We start from the raw sequence: 18,090 nt of genomic DNA on the forward strand, positions 1-18,090 counted from the left end.
GAAACTCAACAAGAACTATATTTTTGATACCCTTGTATAGTCTTCATATTTTAAACAGGAAGACACCATCTCTTTAGGATTTTCATTGATTAGACAGGGCCTATAATATATAGTAGACTATTTGTAAAATGAATAACATTTGGGAATTTATTCAATTTTTAGGGATCCAGAACTATAAAATTTCCTGTAAATTATGTCATTAAAAAAATGAACATATAGCTATTAAAAAATGTTAAGTGAAAATTGTTTAATCATCTAAGAGCAGTCAAAATACAGTATAAGACTGGTATCTTGGTGTCTGAAAGCAATTATTTTACCATTTGCATTTTAATCTTTTGTATTATTCATTTAAGTTGATGGTTAATTAAAAAACCTAGTTTTAATCAAAGTTGTTTTCAAACATTGTCATAATGTCACTTTGAAGAGTCATATCAATGGTACCAGCCATCTGCAGAAAAGAAGAGAAAACGTAAATGTTACTTAAAAAGTTTATACCTTCATTATGTTACATCTATATGAAAAAATGATAATGCAACATTTGGAACATACAAAATGAATGCAATTTATTTAACATAATGAGTTTGTACATAACTTTTAATATCTGTTCAAATACTATCTGATTTTTGTTAAAATACTGTTCATATAATAAATAAAAATAAGTTTAAAACTTACAAGAACACGAAGAACAAGTTTAACCTATCTCTCCAATAAAGTTCTCAGTGTTAATATATAAACATGAACTGAGATTACGTGGTTTCATGTATCTCTCCAGCCAACACAGTGCTAGACACATAAAATTATTTTCTGAATGAACTAGTATCTTACCTATGTGAGAGAACTATACTATGTTTAAAGCCAAGGGCTTTCCATGATTTTGCCAATTACTGTGTAACCTAAGGCAAATGATCTAACCAAGTTTATTTTATATACAGGTATTTATGAAGAGCAACCAGATTGCATGTATAACACTCAGTACAATGTTGTTTATTAAATGCTAAAAAGCTAAATAAAATAAGCTAAAGTATAGGAAAAGCTAATTAAGACAAAAGAAACAAATGTTTCTTACTATACTCTGAAGCCTTCTCTAAAAGTCCTTGTGATACAAGTTAGATAGTATTTGCCACATCTGAAATGATACCAACTAGGAAAGTTCAAAAAATGTTTTGTTTTGTTTTTTTAAATCAGTGAAGAGTAGCAGCCCAGAGTAGTAGGTAAAAGCACCAGTTTGCAACCAGTTGGTTGACTTCCTGGATGGGAATCGGTGTTCTCTGGCTATGTGGAAGAAGACTTGGAATTATGACTTAGCTACCAAAAGGATATTAAGAAGCTATGTGTGACTCTTAAAAACTATGAAAATTTCTTTAAACATGCCTTAGAGACAAAAGGGTAAATTCTTAGATCTTAGCCCAGGCTATTTTCCTAATGCCAGCTCTTAGGATACCAAATATCTAGCCCGAATAGTTCCTTAAAAGTTCTATTTTAACCCTCCAATGAGAGTTGGATACACTGTCCTAGTTTAAATATCACTGATACTCCTAGAAGTATCCAAACATACTGCAAAATTCCAAAAATATGTAATGAAACTTGTTTTGTTTAAAAGTACTTTGGGCAATTTGGAGTCAAGATGGCAGAGTAGGAAGACACGGAGTTCACATCTCCCCACAACTAGGGCACATACCAGACACTGGTGGGGGACCTTGACACCCAAGGGGATGGGAGGAACCCCTGAGTGACCGGGTAGGACGTGGAGGGGAGCGAGTGGGGAGGAGTGGAGACTGGATGGGACTGGCGCTCCTGAGGGGTGGCTGGGAGAGGGGAGGGGTTCCCATGCCTGGAGGGACCCTCAGGAGTTTGGAGGATCAGACTGTACTACAAAGCTACAGTAATCAAGATAATATGGTACTGGCACAAAAACAGAAATATAGATCAATGGTACAGGATAGAAAGCAGAGATAAACCCATGCACATATGGTCACCGAATTTATGACAAAGCAGGCAAGAACATACAATGGAGAAAAGACAGCCTCTTCAATAAGTGGTGCTGGGAAAACTGGACAGCTACATGTAAAAGAATGAAATTAGAACACTCCCTAACACCATACACAAAAATAAACTCCAAATGGATTAAAGACCTAAATGTAAGACCGGACACTATAAAACTCTTAGAGGAAAACACAGGAAGAACACTCTTTGACATAAACCACAGCAAGATCTTTTTTGACCAACCTCCTAGAGTAATGAAAATAAAAAAACAAAAATAAACAAATGGGACCTAATTAAACTTAAAAGCTTTTGCACAGCAAAGGAAACCATAAACAAGATGAAAAGACAACACTCAGAATGGGAGAAAATATTTGCAAATGAAACAACAGACAAAGGATTAATCTCCAAAATACAGAAACAGCTCATGGACCTCAATATCAAAAAAACAAACAACCCAATCAAAAAATGGGCAGAAAACCTAAATAGATAACTCTCCAAGGAGGACATACAGATGGCCAAGGGGCACATGAAAGGATGCTCAACGTCACTAATAGAGAAATGCAAATCAAAACTACAATGAGGTATCACCTCACGCCAGTCAGAATGGCCATCATCAAAAGATCTACAAACAATAAATGCTGGAGAGGGTGTGGAGAAAAGGGAACCCTCTTACACTGTTGATAGGAAAGTAAATTGATACAGTCACTGTGGAGAACAGTATGGAGTTTCCTTAAAAAACCAAAAATAGAACTACCATATGACACATCAATCCCACTACTGGGCATATACCCTGAGAAAACCATAATTCAAAAGGTTTTGACACATGTACCTCAGTGTTCATTGCAGCACTATTTACAATAGACAGGACATGGAAGCAACCTAAATGTCCAACGACAGATTAATGGATAAAGAAGATGTGGTACATATATACAATGGAATATTGGTCAGCTGTAAAAAAGAATGAAATTGGATCATTTGTAGAGATGTGGACGGACCTAGAGACTGTCATACAGAGTGAAGTAAGCCAGAAAGAGAAAAACAAATATTGTCTATTAATGCATATATGTGGAATCTAGAAAAATGGTACAGATGAACCTACTTGAGGACAGGAATAGAGACACAGACACAGCGACTGGATTTGTGGACATGGGGAGGAGGGGGGGGAGGGGGTACTAACTGGGAGATTAGGATTGACATATATACACTACCATGCGTAAAATAGATAGCTAGTGGGAACCTGCTATAAAGCACAGGAAGCTCAGCTCGGTGCTCTGTGACTTCCTAGATGGGTGGGATGGGGGGGGTGGGATGGGAGGGAGGTCCAAGAGGGAGGGGATATAGGTATACATATAGCTCATTCACTTCATTGTACAGCAGAAACTAACAACATTGTAAAGCAATTGTACTCCAATAAAAAAAAATTTTTAAATAAAAAGTAAAAGTACTTTGGGAGGGCTTCCCTGGTGGCGCAGTGCTTCAGAGTCCGCCTGCCGATGCAGGGGACACGGGTTCGTGCCCCGATCCGGGAGGATCCCACGTGCCGCGGAGCGGCTGGGCTTGTGAGCCATGGCCACTGAGCCTGAGCTTCCGGAGCCTGTGCTCCGCAGCGGGAGAGGCCACAACAGTGAGAGGCCCCCACACAGCAAAAAAAAAAAAAAAAAAAGTACTTTGGGAGCTCCCTGGTGGTCAGTGGTTAACACTCTATGTTCCCAATGCAGGGGGCACAGGTTCGATCCCTGGTCAGGGAACTAAGATCCCACATACTGCAACTAAGACTGCGAGCTGCAACTACTGAGCCCACATGCCGCAACAAAGAGCCCGTGTGCCGCAACAAAGACCCAGTGCCGCAACGAAGACCCAGCACAGCCAAAAATGCATAAATGAATTAATTAAAAAAATAAACTAACTTTAAAAAAATGAATAAATAAAAGTACTTTATTTTAGATTCTCTTCCATCTTGACTAAATCTGAACTAGTGGAATACTTATTGATATCTAACTGGTTATTGCCTATACCAATTAACCTTAGATACCATGATTTAAATATTAAGGCTCTCTGCAGCTGACACCATAACCTGGATATTCCTTTTTTCAGTGGTCCTAATATACACTTCAGCCATTCAAATTTAAGATAAAAAATTGGGTCAAAGGAACTGGCAATAAGCTCTGGTAGGGAGCTTAGGCTAGATGTCAAGTTTTTGCAGCTGTTTACAATACGGATCTGTCAAGTAGCAGCAGCATAAGAGTTTGGGTTGTCAAGAATGATAGTAGGTAGCTCCAAAGTCAGGTTTTCAAATGTCAAGCTGCTAGAGGTGGCATTTTTAGTCACATTTCAGTGGGTTCCAGAAAAATGCTTGGGGTTTAGAAGTTATATCAGGTTACCTAGTTGGGTTGTTAGGTGGCAGGTAGGTTGCTGAGATGTCACTTGTGGGTGACCGAAGTCAGGCCCTTGTGAGTACCAAAAGGAAAAATTCCTAGGTCACTAGAGAAATACTTCTATTAAAGTACTAATTAAACTTTAATAAAGAACTCCTAAAAAACAAACAAAAAAATAAAACAATGTAAAAACTTTGCTGTTTAAATTAATTAAAATTAAATTAAAAATTTAGTTCCTTAGTTGCATTAGCCACATTTCAAGTGCTCAATGCCATATGTGACTAGCAGCTATTATATTTGATTGTATAAAGCACATTCCTATAATTGTAGAAAGTTCTGTAAGACCATATTGCTCTAAAGTAAACTCCACCATATGTTACAACACTGCTAAATGCAATTTGTTTCTGCCTTCATACTATAGATAAGAGGCTGACAAAACTTTTTTATATTATTTCCTAGGAAATTTACTTGTATCATAATCAATATCACAGCCAAAGCCAGTGGATTTTTTCTTCTGGAACTAATGTTTCTGTATGTCCTATGAATTCACATGAGTTTTCCAGGATTACAAAAATATCCAGCACCCAATAAGGTAAAATTTACATCTGGCATCAATGGTTACCAGGTAAGCAAAGAAGCAGAAAAACAATATCTGTAAAGGAGATCAATCAATCAATCGAAACCAACCTGGAAGTGACATAAATGTCAGAATTAGCAGAGAACCCATTAAACAGTTATGATAACTGTATTCCATTTGTTCAAAAGTTTAATAGAGATACTAAAAACATTAAAAAGACCCAAATCACCTTCTAGATATGACAACTATAATGTCTGAGATGGGACAACTTCAAGTGGCCTAATACAAAAGAAATTGGAGTCACTAAAAGGATAAAAAGGAGGGGCTTCCCTGATGGTGCAGTGGTTGAGAATCTGCCTGCCAATGCAAGGGACACGGGTTCGAGCCCTGGTCTGGGAAGATCCCACATGCTGTGGAGCAACTGGGCCCGTGAGCCACAATTACTGAGCCTGAGCGTCTGGAGCCTGTGCTCCGCAATAAGAGAGGCTGCGATAGTGAGAGGCCCTCACACCACGATGAAGAGTGGCCCCCGCTTGCCACAACTAGAGAAAGCCCTCGCACAGAAACGAAGACCCAACACAGCCATAAACAAATATAAAAAAAGGAGAAAAGGGGGAAACAGAAAAAATATGAAGAAATAATGCCCCAAATTTTTCCAAGCTTGATCAAAACTATAAACACATCGCTCCAGTAAGTTCAACAAAGCACAAGACACATGAAGAAAACAATTAATGAAAACCCAGTGATTAACTTGGAAGCAACCAAGATGTCTGTCAATGGATAAACTGTGGTACATTTATACAATGGGATATTACTCAGCACTAAAAAGATATGAGCTAGCAACCTACAAAGACATAGAGGAAACTTAAATGCATATAACTAAGTTAAAGAAGCCAATCTGAAAAAGGTATATATACTGTATGATTCCAATTATACAACGTGCTGGAAGCGGCTAAACTATGGTAGTAAAAAGATCAGTGGTTGGCAGGGGTTCAGGAGGGAGGGGTGAACAGGAGGAGCACAGCGGACTTTCAGGAAAGGGAGAGTATTCTGATGGTACCATAATGGTTGGTGTATGTCATTATACATTTGTCAAAACCCATAAGAAGCACAACACAAGGAGTGAACCCTGATGTGAACTATGGACTTTCCTTGATAAAATAAGATTGATAATGGTGTGGCAATGTTGGTTCACAGATCGTGTAGCAAATGTACTGCACTAAAGCGGGATGTTAATGGTGGGGGAGGTTGTGAATTGGTGGGGCAAAGGGGAGAATATGTGGGAACTCTTTATACTTTCAATTTTGCTGTGAATCTAAAACACTTTAAAAATAAAGTCTATTAATGAAAAACAAAGGCCAAATAAAGATATTTTCATGTACACAACAGCTGAAAGATTTCATCACCAGCTGACCCACACCACAAGAAATGTTAGAAGGAAGTCCTTTTAGGGAAAAGGAAAATTATACCATTTGGAAATCTGGATCTAGACAAATCAATAAAGAGCACTAGAAATGGTAACTATGTAGGTAAATACAAGGGTTTTTTTTTAAATGTCATTTAAAACTTTTAGAGACAATTTGACTGCTTAGACAATGGTCTAATGGCTAGGAGGGGGCGAATGGAAGTACACTATTGCAAGGCTATTACACTAAATGTGAAGTGGTATGATATAACTTAAGAGAAGACTGTGACAAGCTAAAGTATATATTGTAAACGCTAAAGCAACCACTAAAGTAACAAAACAAAGAGTTATTGATAATAAGCCAATAAAGGAAATAAAATGGAATCATAAAAAATACGATTAATCTAAAAGAATGCAGGGAAAAAAAATAACAAGAACAGAGGACACACATCAAAAAATAGCAAGATGGGGCTTCCTTGGTGGCGCAGTGGTTGAGAGTCCGCCTGCCGGTGCAGGGGACATGGGTTCATGCCCCGGTCCGGGGAGATCCCACATGCCGCAGAGCAGCTGGGCCCGTAAGCCATGGCCTCTGAGCCTGCGTGTCCGGAGCCTGTGATCCACAACGGGAGAGGGCACAACAGTGAGAGGCCCGCATACCGCAAAAAAAAAAAAAAAAAAAAAAAAGCAAGATGATGGACTCAAACGTAACCATATCAATAATCATATTGAAGGTAATTGGTTAAACACTCCTATAAAAGACAGAGATTGGATTTTTTTTTATGTCAAGACTACACTACATATTGCCTGTAAGAAAATAAATTTAAAGCACAGATAAGTTAAAAGTAAAAGGATGGAAAAAATTTTTGCACCATGCCAACACTAGTCATAAAAAAGGTGAAGTGGTCATATTTCACAGGAAATAATATTACCAGGAGTAAAAAAGATCATTCTGTAATGAAAAGGGGGTCAATTAATCATGAGGACGTAACAATTCTAAATGTCTATGCACCTAATAACAGCTTCAAAATAACATGAAATAAAATTGATAGAATTACAAGGGTAAAAAGACAAACCTATAATTATACCATTGTAGGTGCCAATGCCCTTTCTCAGTATTTGATAGTGCAAACAGGCAGAAAACCGGCAAGAATTTAGTAGACTTGAAAAACATTACCAACCAACTTGCCCTGTTTAATAAATACTCTACCCAGCAGCAGCAGAATACACATTCTTCTCAAGTGCACACAGAACATTTACCAAGGTAGATCATAATCTGGGCCATAAAACAAGTCTTAGTGAATTCAGAAGAATTCAAGACATTGTATGTTCTCTGACCACAATGGAGCTCAATTAGAAATCACTAATTTTCTATTATTTTCACTAGCCAGAAAATTTCCAAATATTTGGAAACTAAATAACACACTTCTAAATAGTCCACAGATAAAAGAATAATCCACCTCAATAAAAAAAGGAATTAATTCTACTTTTTAAAACATCAGTTTTTAAATATTAAGGACTCCTTAAACACAAGTCTTTTTTTTTTTTTTTTTTTTGGTTTCCAGTTTTGTTAAGATATAATTGACATATAACTTCTTCATCTAGTGTTCAACTAAATAAACACTGACTAGGGACAGATGGCATATCTTTTAGCCACAATTCATAGGCAGTTTATGGATTTTTCAACAGTAATAACAGTAAGTGATTTTACCTCTGTGCCAGGCATTTTCAGATGTGCTTAATACACGTAAATTCATTTCACCTTTTACCTTTATTATCCATACTTTACAAATAAGGAAATTGAGGCACAGGGAGGTTAAATAAATAGCCCAGGCTCCAACATCTAGTTAATGGAAGAACCAGGATTTGAACTCAAAGTCTAGTAGCCTCCAGGATTGATACTCTATTATTACACTATGCTTGTGTCTTTTGACTATGAAATTTTAATTTTACTCTCTGAGTTTAGAACCTGATCCTCACCAAAGAGGTAACTGTCACTGAAGAACCACCCAGAATACATCTTTGAACATGTAAAGACACTGCTCTGTTAAATCTTTCCTTTGTTCGTTAGATTTAATAAACTAAAATTCACTTACTGCTTCTCTTCTCCTCCGCTCTTGCTCTTTCTCCCTTGCTAAATTACGGTCTTTGAGAAGCCAGAGTTTGCCTCCATCTTGAGCTTCCAGTGACTGCTGATGTTCTTTCTGCTCTTCTCCAAGACACTTGTTTTGCATTTTATTTGGAAAAGATTCTAGAGTGAAGCCATGGTCCCTTAAAGAAACAGTGAAGTTCAAAGTAGGTTTCAAGCTCCTTAAAAGTTTTTATTATGAAGATACGTTGTTAAATGAAAAATATAAAGCAATGTTCTAGGTACCCTTTTTTGTATGTTATGACATTATTTTTAGTATTTTTGATGTCAAATTTTACATCGGGTAATCTATGTTAATGAAGAGAAGGTTTTAGAAAACTATGACCAAGGTTTACCATCATCTTCTTACACATAGAATGGAAATATTAAGACATTTCTGGAAAATAATGATGTCTTTATAATTTAGCAATATTGGTATCTTTAATAGCTTCTTCAATCACTTGATTATTTGTATCCCCTTCAAAATAGATACTACTACTTACCAATTTTTAAAAAATCAATAAAAATTTACTTTTTCTAAATATAATTTGCTTTGTGGTCTACTAAATAGCTGAATTATAGCCACTTACAAAAACGAAATTTATTTTAAATACATGTCTGTATCTCTCAAAGCCTCCATTAATCCAGTAAATTACAGACCTTTGATTTCCTTGAAATACTTTTGGTTCCTTTGTATTCTGTTCCAGATGTTTCTGTATTAGTTCCTGTGTCCGAGCTCTCACTTCCTTTTCTATCGCTGCTTTTCTAAATTGGTTGAAGAGCTCATCTGATGATTTCACTACCCCTGATGTTTTGACTGGTTTGCCTAAACTTTTCCAAGAATCTGCATTCTTGATCTTTATATCCTAAAACAAATATTTGATTCAGTATATGTCTACTAAATTTTGGAAGAAAAGCAATATTTTTTGATATAGTAATAGATCAAAAATAAAGATTCCAAAGGCTTCATAACTTTACTAAACTTAAGTTAAAGGTTACTAAAATAGAAAAAATAGGATAACAGATTAACTAAATTCAACTATTCATCTAAGATCAAATTAAAATAGCATGCTTGACAATTACTTCAATTTAATATGAAACATGTATGTTAAGGGTATGACAATCTGTTAAGAATATAAAAATCCCCATGTCACTGTAATCAAGATATTTATGAACAACAAGGTCCTACTGTATAGCACAGAGAACTATATTCAATATCCTATGATAAACCATAATGGAAAAGAATTAAAAAATATATATATATATGTATAACCAAATCACTTTGCTGTGTGGAGTAATTAACACTGTAAATCAATCACACCTCAATAAAAAAAATTAAGTTACAAAACTTAAAAAAAAAAGACATTTATGATCTTATGAGAAAAATAAAGCAAATATACAAGTGATTAATCAGAGGGAAAGTAAGACGATGCCAGAAGAACAGCACAGTGTTTGTTGAGAACCCTCTGACATAGCTATGTTTTCCTTTCTTCGGTATGAAGAAAAAAATTAACTGATTGTGATCACTGTTCTTAACTGTGATATGCCAAGGTCTAGATCAGTGCTGCCCAATAGAAATATATATAGTTTAAAATCTTCTAGTACCACAATTTTTTTAAACTAAAACTTTTAATAATATATTTTATTTCACCAAATATACCCAAAGCATTATTATTTCAACATGCAGTCAATATAAAAGACTGAAGATAATTTTATTTATTTATTTATTTACTTACTTACTTACTTATGGCCGTGCTGTGCAGCTTGTGGGATCTTAGTTCCCGGCCCAGGGATTGAACCCAGGCCCTTGACAGTGAAAGCCTGGAGTCCTAACCACTGGACCACCAGGGAATTCCCTGTATTTTTGTAATGTCTTCTAAATTGGTGTTTTACATTTATAGCACATCTCAATTCAAATGCTTAACTTTGATTAGAAATCATTAATCTGTAATTAGACTTCATAAAACTTACAGTTGAAAAAGTAGATATGCATAATCAAACTGTTCCAAACATCCTTATGCTCTCCAATAATTGAACTGAGTATAAGTTTTTAAATTTAAGTTAATTGTAAGTTCTAAAACTAAGTTTCTCAGTTGCACTAGACATTTCAAGGGCTCAATAACTATATGTGGCTAGTGGCTACCATACTGGACACTGGATATTACATGTCTAGATGGCCCTTCTAATAGTTGTCGTATTCTCCAGGATAGTTAATGTTATACCACAAAACAAGTCTTATAAATTTAAGAAGACTGAAATCATATCAAGTGTCTTTCCTTACCACAATGATATGAAACTAGAAATCAATTACAAGAAGAAAACTGGTAAGTTCATAAATATGGAGATTAAACAACATGCTGCTGAACAACCAATGAGTCAAAGAAGAAATCAAAAGAAGTTAAAAAAAATACCTTGAGACAAATGAAAATGGAAATACAACATACCAAAAGGTATGGGATACAGCAAAAGCAGTCCTAAGAGGGAAGTTCATAGTGATAAATGCCTACATCAAAAAACAAGAACTATCTCACGTAAACCTAATTTACACCTCAAGGAACTAGAAGAAGAACAAATGAAGCCCAGAATTAGAAGAAGGAAGGAAACAATAAAGATCAGAGTAGAAATAAATGAAATAGAAACTATAAAAAGACCACAGAAAAGATCAATGAAAATAAGAACTGGTGTTCTGAAAAGATAAGCAAAACAGACAAACCTTCAGCTAGACTCACCAAGAAAAAAAAAAGAGGACTCAAATCAATATCAGAAATGAAAGAGAAGGGACTTCCCTGGTGGCGCAGTGGTTAAGGATCCACCTGCCAATGCAGGGGACATGGGTTTGAGCCCTGGTCCAGGAAGATCCCACATGCCATGGAACAACTAAGCCGGTGCACCGCAACTACTGAGCCTGTGCTCTAGAGCCCACAAGCCGCAACTACTGAGCCTGCATGCCACAGCTACTGAAGCCTGTGTGCCTAGAGTCCATGCTCCGCAACAAGAGAAGCCACCACAATAAGAAGCCCACGCACTGCAACGAAGAGTAGCCCCCGCTCACTGCTACTAGAGAAAGCCTGCAAGCAATGGAGACCCAACTCAGCCAAAATCAATCAATCTAAGAAAAAAAGCAAAAAAAAAAAAAAAAAAGAAAGAAATGAAAGAGGAGATATTACAACTGATACCACAGAAATATAAAGGATTGTAAGAGACTACTATGAACAATTATATGGCAACAAACTGGACAACCTAGAAGAAACTGATAAATTACTAAAAACATACAACTTACCGAAAGTGAGTCATGGAGAAATTGAAAATGTGGACAAATCAATTACTAGTAAGGAGACTGAATCAGTAATCAAAAAATTTCCAAAAAGTCTAGGACCAGATGGCTTCACTGGTAAATTCTACCAAACATTTAAAGAAGAACTAATACCAATCCTTCTCAAACTCTTCCAAAATATAGAAGAGGAGGGAACATTTCCAAACTTAACTAGGCCAGCATTACCCTGATACCAAAATGAGATAAGGACATCACAAGAAAAGAAAATTACGCACTAATATCCTTGATGAACACAGGTGCAAGAATCCCCAACAACATATTAGCCAACCAAATTCAACAATACAGTAAAAGGATGATACACTATGATCAAGTAGGTTTTATTCCAGGGATGCAAGGATAGTTTAACACCTGCAAGTCAAACAACATGATACACCACATTAACAAAATGAAGGATAAAAATATGATCTTAATAGATGCAGAAAAAGCATTTGACAGAATTCAACAGCCATTTATGATAAAAACTCTCAGCAAAGTAGGTATAGAGGGACTATATCCTAGCATATAAAGGCTATATATGACAAGCCCACATCTCATATCATACTCAGTGATGAAAGGCTGAAAGCTCTTCCTCTGAGATCAGGAATAAGACAAGGATGCTCACTCTCACCATTTCCAGTCAACATAGTACTGGAAGTCCCAGCCAGAGCAATCAGGCAAGATAAAGAAATAAAAGCACTCAAATCAGAAAGAAGTAAAACTGTCACTATTTGCAGATGACATGATATTATATATAGAAATCCCTAAAGACTCCATCAAAAACATTAGAATATAGAAATTCAGTAAAGTTGCGGGATACAAAATCAATATGCAAAAATCCACTGTGATTCTATACACTAACAAACTATCAGAAAGACAAATTAAGGAAAAAATCACATTTACAATTGCATCAAAAAGAATAAAATACCTAGGAATAAACTTAACCAGGGTGAAAGACCTGTACACTGAAAACTATAACAGTGATGAAAGTAATGGAAGAAGATACAGAGAAATGGAAAGATATTCCATGTTCACGTACTGAAAGAATTACTATTGTTAAAACATCCATATTACCCACAGCAATCTACAGATTCAATGCAATCCCTATCAGAATTCTAATGACATTTTTCACAGAAATAGAACAAACAATCCTAGAATATGTATGGAACCACAAAAGATCCTAACTAGTCAAAGCAATTCCAAGAAAGAACAACAGAGCTGGAGGTATCATGCTCTCTGATTTCAAGCTATATTACAAACTTACAGTAATCAAAACAGTATGGTACTGGCATAAAAACAGACACATAGCACAATGGAAGAGAATAGAGAGCCCAGAAATAAACAAATGCACTTATGGTCAATTAATTTACAATAAAGGAGTGAAGGACTCATTTCATACTTGGGCACGTGTTCTGCTGCAGAAGAAGATGGGGAAAGAGGAAATTAAAAGAGCAGTGAAGGAAAATAGTGTGGATAGGCTAGCCTTCATATAATTTGGCTTGGCCTCAGAGTCTTGTGGGAGAGAGCCAGTAGCCTCATTATTATTTCATTGGAAAATTTAACTTTCTGTTACATTTAAAATAAAGGAAAATGACCTACAAAAACAAACAAACAAAAAGGAGTGAAGGATGTAAAATGGGTAATGGACAGTGTCTTTAACAAATGGTATTGGGAAAACTGACCAGCCACATGCAAAAGAATTAAACTAGACTATTATCTCATACCGTATGTAAAAATCAACTCAAAACGGATTAAAGACTTGAATATAAGACCTAAAACCATAACTATAACTCCTAGAAGAAAACATAGGTGGTAAGCTCCTTGACATCCATCTTGGTGATAACTTTTTGGATCTGACACCAAAAGCAAAGGCAACAAAAGCAAAAATGAACAAGTGGAACTACACCAAACTAAAAAACCTTCTGCTTAGCAAAGGCAACCAACAACAAAATGAAAAGGCAACCTACTGAATGGCAGGAAATATTTGAAAATCATATGTCTGATAAGAGATATATATAAAGAACTTAGAAAACTCAACAGCAGGAAAACAAACAAACTGAAAAAAAATGGGCAGAGGACCTGAATAGGCATTTTTCCAAAGAGAACAAACAGATGGGCAACAAGTCCATGAAAAGGTACTCAGCATCACTAATCATAAGGGAATATTAATTATAAGGGAAGTGCAAATCAAAACCACAATGAGATATCACCCTCACACCTATAAGAATGGCAATTATCAACTGTTGGTGAGGACACGGAGAAAAGGAAATCCTTGTACAGTGTTGGTGGGGATTTAAATTGGTATGGCCATTATGGAAAACAGCATAGAGATACCCGAGAAAAAAAAAAAAAGTAGAACTACCGTATTATGCAGCAAATCCTACTTCTGAGTATATAGCCAAAGGAAATGAAATCAGGATCTTGAAGAATATCTGCACTCCCACGTTCATTGCAGCATTATTCATAATAGCCAAGATCTGGAAGTAACACCACGTGTCCATCAATGGATAAACAGAAAAAGGAAATGTGGCATATATACATGATGGAATATTATTCAGCCACAAAAAACCAAGGATATCGTGGATGGAACTTGAGGGCATTTATTATGCTAAGTGAAATAAGTAGACAGAGAAAGACAAATACCATATGATCTCACTTACATGTGGAATCTAAAAAAACCCCAAGAAACACCACTCCCCCAAAAACCCCCCAAATTTATAGATACAGAGAACAAAGTGATGGCTGCCAGAGGAGGGGGAGTGGGGAGTGGGCATAATGAGTGAAGAAGGTCAAAAGGTACAACCTTCTAGCTGTAAAATAAGTAAGTCCTGGGGATGCAATGTACAGCATGGTGACTATAGTCAATAATACTCCATTGTACATTTGAAATGTGCTTAGAGTAGATCTTAGAAGTTCTCATCACAAGAAAAAAAATTTTAACTATGTTGGGAGAGGGAGAGAATAGACTTCCTGTGGTGATCATTTCTCAATATATTAAGTTGTATACCTGAAACTAATAATATTATATATCAGTTATACCTCAATTTATAAAAAAGAGTTAGCCTACTTATCTGGGGTAAGGAAAGACGACAATGCAATACCTGAACATCCTCTGTTTAAATTTTTTTTGATAAATGTCTCCTTAATAATTATGCTTGATTCCTCTTTTCATATTATTTCCGTGAAATATTAGGGAGAAATTTGTCCAGGGTCCCAGGTAAAGCAAAAGAAAATTTATGACAAGACTTTTCCATAAGCCTTTTTAATTTCCGTCCTGAAGTAATCTCACCCCTACTGTACACACAAGACCTTCACCATAGGTCACCCAGTTGTGTTTATGAAGTCTTTCCTGTATGCTGCCAATAAAACCTGTTTTCGTTCTTACCCATGGAATGGGCTAAATACTAGTTCCAGACTTCATTTTTCTACTGAGTTAGTTAAAGAATCTTGCCTTCAGATAGAGATTTGAAACAGAACAGGTAATACCTGGTAGTATACTTAATAGGAAATAAAGGGAGGATGAAACCCTGGTCTCTGGCTTGATCCCGGAAATGTCTATCTAATTGCAATAAAATTTTGGCAGATCCTAAAACAAAAAAGTTCATAATTGGGTTTGGAGTACAGTACAGTTTTTCAGACATCACAGAGAAGAATAAGAAGACTTTTGACAGGCAGAGATGAGGATGGAAAGCATTCCTCACTGAAGAAAGAAAATCATAACTAAAGATATTACTAGATATATCCGGGGAGAAATGAAGAGTTCAATTTCAGTGAATTACAAGGCATATATAGTTAAGACTGAAAGGCTAGATTGGAGTCATAAGGTAAAGGTGTTTAATCTTCACTCTGGAGTCAAAGTTAGAAACTACTGAAGGTTTCATACATATTAGTAATGTGATCAGAGCAATACATCAGGAGGAACAGTGTAAGAATGTTAAAAGCAGAATGGATTAGAACAAGGAAGGTTTCAAGTTAGTCTGACCAGTTACAAATATTACAAAGAGCTCAGACTGAAAGCAATGAGGTCTGGTCTCTGAGGCAGAAGTGGAAAAGGAAACATGTTGAAAGTAAAACCCAGAGAATTTAGCAATTCCTTGGCTGTAGGGGACTGAGAAATCAAAAATGATTAAAACTCACAGGATGTCAGGTCTAGAACTATATATTTGAGTCATCTGCAGAGAGACTGTAACTGAAATCACCACAGTGGATGTTCAACCAGAGAGAGAAGTAGTAGAAGACCCTGGACTCCTTACCCTATCAAGACTTTGGGAGGGATGCAGCAATTTTAGACATCATTGGTTCCTCTGATAGGACAAATTACAGGAATGGGGAACAGCTGGATTCTAGGTAAAATTAAGGTACTGCTTCACAACTGGGGTGATTCTTCTTTGCCCAGGGAAGACCTATGGCAATGTCAGCAAAGTTTTTTGTTGTCACGTAGTGGTAGGGGAAAGGGTGTTGCTAGCATCTAGTAGACAGAGGTTAGGGTTCCTGTTAAGCATCCTACAATGTACAGGCCTACTCCCAACAAAAACTTATCCAGCCCAAAATGTCAATAGTGCTATAGTTGAGAAAGCCTGGTTTAAAATGTAAACAGGTAGTGGAGAAATAAGACAAAAGGAATAATAGAGACTATAGAGATGGCAGGAGAGCTCCACAAAAATCTGTTAAATGAAAGAAAATGAAAAGAGATAGAGAAGTCTTGGCAAGAAGGGATACCTTTTCTTGAGGCAGAGGTAAGTAAGAGATGAACAGCAAAGCTAGAGCTCTGAGTAAAACAACAGAGGTTGGGAGCTTGTTGAAATGTTTTATTTTAGTATCAGCTCTTCTTTGGGCAAGATGCTTGAACTGTCTGGGCCACAGTTTGTTCATAAAGACTAATTCTCAAAGATCTGTTCTAGCACCAAAATTCTGTAGCCTTTTTTTTTTCCAGTAAGTGGTAATAACACTGCTGATAGTGAGTGAGCAACGGTAGGAAATAATGTCAAGGATGGAAACAGTTTAAAATCAAGAAAAAAAAAAAAAGAATGGAAACGGTTTGTTATGAAGAGAACAAGCCACATAATCCCATTCCTCCTCAAGCTTTCAACATTCTAGTTCTTACTACATGCTAGACATTAGAAATCAACAGAGAGTAGACTTATGTCACTTTTACCTTTAACACAAACTTCAATGGTATGACATATACTTGATGTTTTGCTGCTTATTTTTGCTGTAATCTCTTTGCCCTTTTGAAAATTTTCTTACTGTTTTCAAAATTTATTTTGGGTCAGTCAAAATTACAGTTTTTTTAAATGAGAAACAAAGATTTTAGTACACAGTAAACCAAATATTTGAGAAACTCTGCTGCTTTATTCTTTGCATCCTAAAGGGGACAGATGACACTTTCAATGTTTAAACAAAAAACAATAACAATAAAAAATTTATGCTGGATATCAGGAGAGGCACTTTTTAAAAAAAATTTATTGTTTTTTTATTTTCCCCCTTGGCCACACTGCTTGCAGGATCTTAGTTCCCTGACTGGGGATTGAACCCGCGCCCTCGGCAATGAAAGCAAGGAGTCCTAACCACTGGACCAGCAGAGAATTCCCAGGAAAGGTACTTTTTAAATGGTTCTTATCAATAACAAAACACCCATATTAAACATAGGTCATCTTTGATGATAATAACTATTAGCAGAGCAGTATGTAAGAAAGTCAAAGATTCTAAGAATAAGAAAAAACAAGGGCCAAAGCAATATGCTCCTCATGGTGAAATGTCAGATATTCCTAAGTGTGCCCAAGCAGTAAGATTTGTCCTCTGAAGTACTTACAAGGAAAAAAGAAAGGAAAGAATGGAAGGAAGGGAGGGAGAGAAAAAAGAGGGGATATGTGAATATCTCATTCATAGTCCATTTCTGATAGTTACTAGATTCAAATGTCTAGAATAGTACCTGGTGTATCTAATGTATCCCAAACATCTAGAATACTTGTTGAAAGACTGATCAATGTGTGGTTTGAGCTTAAGTGCACCAAAGACTCCATGAGGAAATCACCTACAACAGATTCTAAAAGATAGTTTTATAACATGTTTTAAAATCAGGATAGCTGGCAAATACCAACATTATAGAATTTACAATTAAACACAAATATGGGGACTGAAGGTAGAGGGTGGGAAAGAGTGTTGCTCACAGGTTAACTTTTTTTTTTAATAAGTAGGCAAAAATTAGGCTTAGAGATCCAAAATTCATTCAAATTAGGGCTTAAAATACCTCCATGCCATTTCTATATTCAATTTTAAATCCCCCAATATTTGTGAGAAAAAATAACTTTACTC

At 36.1% G+C, this 18,090-nt stretch overlaps 1 protein-coding gene across 1 annotated transcript in view; it reads right to left on the reverse strand.

The window, feature by feature from the left end:
* Nucleotides 1-237: 237 nt before the first annotated feature.
* The window catches only part of BRDT (bromodomain testis associated), a 60,037-nt gene continuing 42,184 nt past the window's right edge, over nucleotides 238-18,090 (reverse strand). The window contains exons 17-19 of the mRNA XM_073811226.1: nucleotides 9,126-9,331; nucleotides 8,434-8,608; nucleotides 238-448 (exon numbers count right to left, since the gene is read on the reverse strand). Of these exons, the coding sequence (XP_073667327.1) occupies nucleotides 380-448; nucleotides 8,434-8,608; nucleotides 9,126-9,331 (450 nt within the window). The 3' untranslated portion in view covers nucleotides 238-379. The remainder of the gene's footprint in view (nucleotides 449-8,433; nucleotides 8,609-9,125; nucleotides 9,332-18,090) is intronic.

Source organism: Tursiops truncatus, chromosome 1 (genome assembly GCF_011762595.2).
Source record: "Tursiops truncatus isolate mTurTru1 chromosome 1, mTurTru1.mat.Y, whole genome shotgun sequence".
NCBI lineage: Eukaryota > Metazoa > Chordata > Mammalia > Artiodactyla > Delphinidae > Tursiops > Tursiops truncatus.